At 39.2% G+C, this 8844-nt stretch overlaps 2 protein-coding genes across 3 annotated transcripts in view; one reads left to right on the forward strand and one right to left on the reverse strand.

The window, feature by feature from the left end:
• Positions 1–4224, reverse strand: part of ptprea (protein tyrosine phosphatase receptor type Ea) — a 63786-nt gene extending 59562 nt beyond the window's left edge. Inside the window, exon 1 of one of the 2 annotated variants that reach the window (XM_082544984.1) lies at positions 4118–4224. The gene's annotated coding sequence lies outside the window, so the exon portion shown is untranslated. The remainder of the gene's footprint in view (positions 1–4117) is intronic. The other variant, XM_082544987.1, reaches the window with a different exon arrangement.
• Positions 4225–5350: 1126 nt separating this feature from the next.
• Positions 5351–7744, forward strand: clrn3 (clarin 3). The gene is made up of 3 exons (XM_082544609.1): positions 5351–5720; positions 6162–6347; positions 6491–7744. The coding sequence occupies exons 1-3, from the start codon at positions 5489–5491 to the stop codon at positions 6766–6768; spliced, it is 696 nt and encodes a 231-aa protein (XP_082400735.1). The 5' UTR covers positions 5351–5488; the 3' UTR covers positions 6769–7744.
• Positions 7745–8844: the final 1100 nt, after the last annotated feature.

Consider the following 8844-nt stretch of genomic DNA (forward strand, 5'->3'; position numbering starts at 1 on the left):
AGATATGATACATAATGTGTAGTGTACTGGGCATTGCTGTGTGATACCCAGTACTTTTGCTCATATAGTGTATGATTACAGAGAAAAGACAACAATAGCAAAACAAGATTTCTTTAGTAGAAATCCATTGCCAGGGAAAGTAGTACACACAAAAATTGAAAAACAAAAACAAAAAGCAGACCAATCAGGAAGTGGACGTGGCTGTCTGCATCACTGTTTACAAAAAGTCTGCGTTTCAGTCAGACAAAAACAATCTTTAACTTTTCAGACTAAACGTAGGCCAGCAGCATTTCTGACAAGTCGCTCTTTTTTAAGGATGCCTAAAACACAGTAGTGGTGTGTATACTGGGCCAAAATGTACTGAAAGTTACACACTTTAAAAACAAAAGTATGTTAGCAAGGCTGTACCCTGAACTACATGCCAAATTAGGCTATTACAAAAAAAAAGGAGCGGCAACCTTGAATGTTAACATGATTAAATGTTTTTCACTTATTTTAAAAAAAGATGTTGAGTCTCTTCGTTTCCTTGCAGCTGTGCTGGTCTGGGGTGTAACAGATCAGGTGGTGAGGACTGTTGTGATTCAGAAAGATACAAGTGCAGGTACCAGTTTGTTCAGCTTGTAGTTTGTCTGCCCTTGTAGCAGCCACATGTTTAATCCATGTAACAAGGCCTCCTTCCATGGAAAACCCTTTGTGTGTCATTTAAGTCCCAGCTCACTGAGGTTACAGGCCTGTCTGTATCCTACCAAAGCCCTACAGCAGGAAGCAAAACACCACTAACATGCCGTTTCTGCTTTTTTAGTTTGACTGTTATGTCAGTGCTTTCAGTTACAGTTTGCTTTAACTGTCGATTGAGCTCACATCTAAAAACAGAAGATCTATACAGTTAATCCTCCCCATTACTTTTCATTTATGTATTTGGATGTAAAATGGAATAGCAGGGTTAAAAGCAAGGGTTAATTTTCCATCTTCTCTCACTGCATGACTAAAGATATGTTTTCTCATTATTTAGTGTTTTTCAGGATGAAGCCAACATCTAGAAGGAAGACTGCAGGGTTTGAATTCTGCAACATTCGCCGCAAGCACAAACAAGCCTACGATTGCAACATGCTGCAGCTTAATGGGATTCAATAAACTTCCACCAAGGAAAGCAGAAAAAATAGCAGGTTGGATACAAATACTATCTGCATCAAAAGGAAGATCTTACTGTGACAATTCCCATGCCTAATTCATTAGCCCTTTTTCAAGGCTATGATCATTTCCGCTGGCAAATATCTGATGAGTTCTGGGTCAGACCAGACTCATCCCTAAATGTTTCAACTTTATACCAATTAGTTCCTTCTCCGCCTATTTGAAAAGAGCGTGAAAAAACATGTGCTTGAAAAAAAAAACCTTCAAGCAGAGTGCAGTTAATGTATTTGCAGTCTAGGAGAGAGCACAACATGATGTGTCAAAGTTAAGCATTTCCAGAAATTAAGAGAGAAGTGGCAGATAGTTGAATTGGCAATTTAAGGTTTATATCCAGCAAGCTGTTAGAAACTACAGGTATGGACATCACACTCCTACCCACCTCACTTTGGATTTCATTAATCATCACATCTGTTCATTTCACGCAGCACACCCACACTAAAAGGCACTTACATTCACCACATTCCAACATACCATGTTTTCAGTTCTATCTATAGCAGAGCAGAACTAGAAAAGAACATCTTGGCGGTGATAAAAAACACCAATTAAATGTAAGCTGGCAATAACTGCTGCAGCTAGTAACTGTTGAGTAGTTACGAGACCAAGGCGCTATTACAAACAACATATACGCGCTCTCACACTTATTTCTCAAGATATAACAAAGAAGGAGGTACAGAACATACCACGGACAGGGCCTTTTGATTATGCCAGAGATTAACTTACATCCGGTATCCTTCAGCAGAGCAAGTACAAATTACCCTCAACGAATAGCGTTTCGCTCGAGTCAAATATGAATAGCAAGAAGATGAAAGCCAAATCAATCTGCCAGCAGCACTCAGCAGTCAAATGTTATTTCTTCCCTTACACAGACTCATTTGTCTTGGCGAGCACAAACTATTTGTTTATTTCATTGCATCCTCATTAGCTTCTGCCAGAGCAGTGTCAGAATCTTCCTTGGGTCTATGCTGTATAATTTAAATGAAATTCAGACACAGACTGTCTACATAAGAGACAAAAGAGAAGATAAATGAGCATTAAGGAGAACATGTTGCATGACAGCTGCATTAATATTGAACCAGCAGAATGATGCAAGGTGTGTTACAAAATAAAAAGAAAATGAAGCAATACAGACACATTACAGTTTATTTTTCAAATTTAACAGAGACCCTTTATGCGTTTTCCTATTTCTGTCATACATATAGAAGATATTCATATTAAAAAGCTGTCGGTATGTGCAGTTAATCACGAAGAATAAAAAACCTCGGCCTCAGACTGCTCTAGACAATCTGTTTCTGTCATCCCAGTCACAAAGCTCCTGCTGGGAGCAGAAGTCCTGGCCACTAACAGATCAAACCTTCTGTTTGCAACGGGCGACCAATCAGGAAAAAAAGCTGTCTTAAAAGGAAGAAGATGAAAGTTAAAAATGGCTTGTTTCAGACAGCGTATGACCTAAGGGTTTGCACCAAGGCCTTATATAAAGTGAATACAGAATACAGTGCAAGAATCGAGCATAATACCTTCCCTCTAAGAATTTTTCTCTGGTTTCTAGAGAACATGTAATTGATTTGTCTTTCATAGTCTAGTAGCAAGAAAATCTTGGTAGGTCCTCAAAGAACTAACCTTTGCTTGACAGAGTATTCAGGTTTGTCTGGCAAGATCCTTAAGCTCCTTTATGTTGTAATGAACCAGATATTACAGACATTTGTTATTTTCGATACTAATCCAAGTTCATTCTGGAGGCGGCTCTACTCAGGCTGTAGAACCTGGCTGTGTCAGGATGACTAACAGACTTAATACAAGTAACAGCACCTCTATAAACTTGGCTAATGTTATGGCCCAAAATAGTGTGTAGTGACAGTACAGTGGCAGCTTGGTCCACTGTAGGCCAAGCAAGAAATGAAAAATGTGACATGAAAAGCATGTAGAATTAATTTCAGTGCAAGACTACAAATCTGTTTCTGCGTGGTGTTTAAACTGAAGTCCATCCATCAGTACAGGATGTCAAAGTGACCGCTCCTGTTGAAGGTCAGCAGAGCACAAACTCAATTGTTTCTCGGTTCATTTAATTTTTAATTTCCATGGTCTGATAAGAATCAAATGCCAAATACAGCACAGCATCTTCCCCCTTGCATTGAACTGGCAAACTGCCACAAGCAATCTGCTCCGGGGATGCTGATTTTTTGCTGGCCCTGACCTCTAACCTCCCAGGGGAGAGTTCTTCCCTTTGGGGATTAATGTCATTTCTGGTGATCATTACATTAAAACCAATGTTCAAATGCTTCGGAGCCAACAGAGCATTCAGCAACCAAATAACATTAAACTTGAGTCAAATTTTAACCTGACTCAAAAACCTGGGTCCTCCTATGACTGCAAGTCTAAGGAGACCATTCATGATATCTGAAGTAGTAATGCAGCCGTGGTCACCGACATGTTGAAACTGGCACAACTGCAGCCCACGTAAGAGTCAGCTAGCAAGTATGAAGACAAGAATGATCATTTTTATTGTTATGGTTTCTAAATAAAAACATGACGGTTAAACAAGGTAGAAGGGGGAGACTAAACCCCAAGACAGGGGATCAGGATAAAACTCCAAACGCTTGATCCATTAACCCATATTCACTGACGCACCGGGTTGACAGAAGTCGCTGCAGGTTGTCAAAAGGAGAGCTCAGAGCATTTAAGCACACGATAAACATGGTGACTTCTACGAGGAATTCACTCACTGCAACGGTAAAGCTGAATGCGCACCTGAAATGGACGCTAAATGTGAAAATTCCACGCGCTGCTGTGCGTAACGGACAGGTAACACGGCGTTTGACGTGACTGGGAAAATGACTGAAAATTTGGATGTTTCCCTCACCTCCTCGATATACAAGTGTCCGGGTGCAAAAAAGACGATGCAATGCCATAAAGGAATCTCATCACTCACCTTAGATGGCTTTAATATTCAGTCCTGAGCGCAGATTGTCTTGGAAAAGCCGAGGCGACGCTTCAGTGTTGCCGCCTGTCACCGGGAGGGAGGAGTTTGTGTTTACTCCAATATAACAGAGCTGTCAGCAACCGCACGGATCCTCTCTGTTTTTGGCGAAGAGAGGGAGCCGCAGTCTGGCCACAAACTTTATTACAACGTGTGTGTAGGACTTCTGCATTACAGATTCACTTTTTTTGTTTGTTTGTTACAAAGTCGTGTGGTTCCTTCTGAAGGTGTGCTTTATCTTAATAGGATTACATTTTACAGTTAATACTAGAGATGAAACGAGGGGGATTTGTGATTTAAATAAAGGGAATGAATTATGTATAATTTTTTGAACTGCAACAATGGGTGATAGACCGACACAAGAGTCTTTTGTTAATATGAGCAAATACACGTTCAAAGAATTGAATGCGTCATGGTTTAGGGGAATGGAAAAAAATGATTCTCTCGATCATTGTAGCTGCTTATCTGTCCTTATCAGGAGGCATGTATCCCTGCCCTGAGGTTTATAGCTCCAGTCATACTGGAAAAGCAGAACACTCTTCCTGTCTATTCTCAGAAAGCAGCAAATAGCAAAAAACTGTGAAATGTGATCCACAGTGAAACACGCTAATCTGATTTCTCTGTAATTTTGACATTTTATATAGTGTAAATGTGATTTATAATCTGTGACACTCCCCTGATAGCTTTAGTGCTTTATTGATGACGTATGCGTGTTATTAAGTGACAGCCCTCTTCCAGTAATTTTCTTTCTCATGCAAGATAAATAATTCATCTGCAATAAGTTTTATTGCCCTGCAATATCAAGGAAAGGACTTTGAAACCAAAGGCTGCAAACGTTTTTTTTAATAAGTCCAGCAGAAGGTGTGTGAAGTTCCTGAATTACAGGATCAAGAATCCTTGAAAGATTTGACATATTTCTTTTACATGTTTTGAAGTTGTTGGGTTTTGTTTGGCTCAGATCTTCAGATTCATCATCTGCACTTTACAATAATTTACTTCAAAAACAAATAAACTGTATATTTCTTCTTTTCTTTTTTTTTTTACATGACAATGGCATGGCACCAGGATTATTGTTGGTGAAACAGGTGTCTCTACTATGACAACCAGCTCCATGTTTCCCTTCAAACCAAAGGTCGCAGCCATAAACATGACATTTTATGACCAGCTATCTATATTCCCCTCCAACAAGGAAGGTAAATGAGAATTACTTAGAGAATCTTTAGAGGCTCAGAGGACCTTGATCTCATTCTGTGGCTTCACCAGAGCTTTAGAGAAGAAACTCTGGGATTCGTGTTTAACTAGTGTAACTGGAATACAGTGATAATGCCTTCCACAAAGAAGACTCTGCATTTCATATCAAGTGCTTTGGCTACATCTATATCTGTTGGGCTTATTGGATATGGCATGTCAACAAAGTGGGTTATAACAACCATGGAGTGCGCACAAAAGGCTACTGGTTTGTACAATGGATCTGCTGAGATCACCTTGGCCCTTTTTGATGGAATATTAAAGAGATCCTCCTGCCCCCTGTTTGGAGCTACAGATACATTCCAAGGTAATTTTCAAAAGTTCAACCAACTAGAAACAGACTCAAACAACAAAGTTCTCTCATATATCTCCACAATGGTAACTGTTTTTATTTTATTTTAATAAATTTCAGTCGCTGACACATCCTACCTTCAAGCAATGGGGAAAATTTAATTTAATTTGATTAATTTTGACCACCAGCTTCTGGTCTTACTCTAGAATCTGTGTCGCTCTTAGTGTGCATAATGAAAAGAACACACTGTCAACAGTTTTTCCTTCTGACACAAGCTGTTATGATTAGAAGTCCCAGACAGATATCTCAAAATAAAGACAAATGCTATCAAAACTTCCATCGTGAAGGAGAATGAAACTGCTCGGGCAGTTTTACCAGCCTCTTGTACTCAATAAACATGGAAGTTCAGTACAGCATTAAATGTAGGACCATAATAACCTGTGTTTTTGTGTTTAGTGATTCCTACATTGGCAGGAAGAGAAGTTGCTTCAGTAGTCCTACACGGTCTGGTTTTGTGCCTTCTTGCCCTCTGTCTGCTGTTTTCGGCATGCAGCATCCTCATCTCTCTCTACAATAGTGTCAGCAATCCTTATGAAACCTACATGGGGCCTGTTGGAGTCTACATCTGCAGCTCTCTCAGTGGTAAGTGACTGATATGTTATAGCAGTAAGCATGTTGCAGTTGCACAAGCGGAAGTGCTGGGGCATTTCCATGAAAAAATAAGGTGTGATTTTTGTTCTATTCTTTTGTTTGTGATATTTCTAATGCTACTTATTCTCCTGCAGCATGCTTGTCTGTGATAGTCCTCATCCTGTTTGTGGTGAACATCAGTGCGACCAATATGGCAGAAACCTTTGTAGAAAAGTATACTGAGGGTGTTCCAGTAGCCCTGAAGGGAAAGGCTTCAGTGATGCAGGTAGGATATTACCTGGTCATCCCTTACACAGTGCTCTCTCTCATTGCCATCGCCTTGATCTACACATATGAACATGCAGCCTACACACGCAAAAAAGAGCAGCAGAAGCCTACAGAGGATGCACCCATGGACTTAACAATGTATTAGTGCAACAGAGACCATGGAGTTTTCAATACCACTGATATATTAAAGACTTTCTCAAGAAACCTACTGTAATGAAAGATAACCAACTGTGGTTATACACAGTAAGGTCTGGATACACGGTAAAGCCTTGTTCATTGTATGATAGATTTATAATATTTAGTCTTACTATATCAGGAATAGTCTGGTTGGATCAAGTACCTTACACTTAAATGTCATGTTTTGAGCAACAATTATGTAATTTCAGCATTTTGATCAAATTTGATATCAAGGTATGACAGTGCAAAGTGTTTGCTGATACAGTAAAAATATTACCATGTAAATTTCTTTTCATTCATATGTTTTTGAAATTCCATTCTTAAAAAATAACTATTTATTCTGTTTGTTTGTTTTTTTTAATTTTGTGTAATCTTTTTGGATTAAATGTATCAATTTAGTTTGTTTTTTCTTTTTAAAAAAACCATCATTGTAATATAATCATCACAAAACATGCTTTACAGATCGTCAGGCAGACAAAACCTCAATGATTTTACTGTGTTCTGTGTCCATTAACATCAGCTTGCAAAATAAAACATTAGAAAACATGAATAAAGTGATGAGATTGGATTGATTTTACTTGAAAAAATGAATTTTTGCAATTTAATGTTATGCATTTACTGCGGTACTGCATTACAGATTCACTACGAACAAGCAAAATGATTACATTTATTGGAAAAATCTAAAGAGCGAGTCAAAAAAAAATGGATGAACCCACTGAGGGGGGTTTTACTGATGTCTGCTGCCCTCTATCTCTGAAATTATGTAATTGCAAAGAGATGCCAACAAGTCAACAGTTTCAACCGGGAATAAAAGAAAAGGGATTTGTTTTCAGTTAAAGTCTCTCATTTGCTATTATGTATTGCTGGCACAATCATTTGAAGGCTCGAATTTATCTTTAGAAGGGAGAATTAAGGCACACCCAGTCTACCCAACATGGATTAGACCACTGGTACCCACCTTTTCATTGGTTCTGGTCCACAGACCTGCCAATAAACTTGATAACTGAAAAGCAGCATGTGTTCTGTGATACTTATTTCTTCAGTCAGTTTCTATATTACCTTTGGTTCTCCCTGTTTCAATCAACTGCATTTATCTAACTACTGTTTCCACTTGGAGTCAGTGTGAATATATATTTACACCGCACATAATTATTTATTCTACTTTCCAGTAAATGTGCTTTGCCAGCAGGTAACTACACAGCTACTTACCTTCTGAATTACTACAGAAGCCATATGGATTACCTTTCTTACCTTCATCAATTCATGGCTCACCAGTGAAGCGGTGCTTAAGTTGAGCCCTTTAAACTCCAGTGATGCAATGCATCTTAACTGTATCCTTTTCCACGTGAGACCTACTACAGAAACCCCTGATGAGAGATAAAGATTTATTACTCAACTGTTTAAAACATTTCAAAGGGCTGGAAAAATCGCAGCCGATGCTGACCAACGTATTGATGGTTACAAAGCTTGCAGATTTTGTAAAAACATAGATCACAGATAGATCTTGCTGAGAGTTGGCGCCTATTGTCTCCTGGATCTTCGGGCATTCTCACAGCTGTGATTCACATGGCTGTGTTGACATGAGAGCAAGGGTGAGGTGTCCTGTTACCGTTTCCCCTGTCCCATCACTCAGGGCCTAAAGTCTGTTTGGACATGCCCTTTGCAGCACCTCTCAGCCCTGCAACGCCTTCTATCTGCCTTCAAAAGAACCACTCTTCCTTAAAGTCTCACACTTCAAGGGACCTGTGGAAGGATGCAGCAATTTGCTTTGTTGTCGTCAGCGCGAATATGTATTAAATTTCATGCATTTGCATGCTTTCTGCAGAGACATGTCAGGCCTGACAGAAATTCTGTTAGTAGAGCAAGAAAACTCACCATGCTTTTTGAGGTGAAAAAAGCTAGTTTTTAGTCTAAAAAACAGTCATTACCTTTCAAATTGTAGCTTATGTTTTATAACATGCCACCAAATAGCTCCTGCCAAATATCCTTCTTGCAGAGTGATGTAGACTGACTTAAACCTGCAGCTGTGACAAGGACACAGTGT

The sequence above is a fragment of the Aulonocara stuartgranti genome (assembly GCF_965226115.1).
Source record: "Aulonocara stuartgranti genome assembly, chromosome: 8".
In the NCBI taxonomy this organism is placed as follows: domain Eukaryota; kingdom Metazoa; phylum Chordata; class Actinopteri; order Cichliformes; family Cichlidae; genus Aulonocara; species Aulonocara stuartgranti.

What these genes read in the sequence shown, in the direction of transcription:
- clrn3 (XM_082544609.1), top strand. Translation starts at nt 5,489, where the DNA reads ATGCCTTCCACAAAGAAGACTCTGCATTTCATATCAAGTGCTTTGGCT. An exon ending in AGCTACAGATACATTCCAAG is followed by an intron (nt 5,721 to 6,161) that starts GTAATTTTCAAA and finishes TTTTGTGTTTAG; the next exon opens with TGATTCCTACATTGGCAGGA. An exon ending in CATCTGCAGCTCTCTCAGTG is followed by an intron (nt 6,348 to 6,490) that starts GTAAGTGACTGA and finishes ATTCTCCTGCAG; the next exon opens with CATGCTTGTCTGTGATAGTC.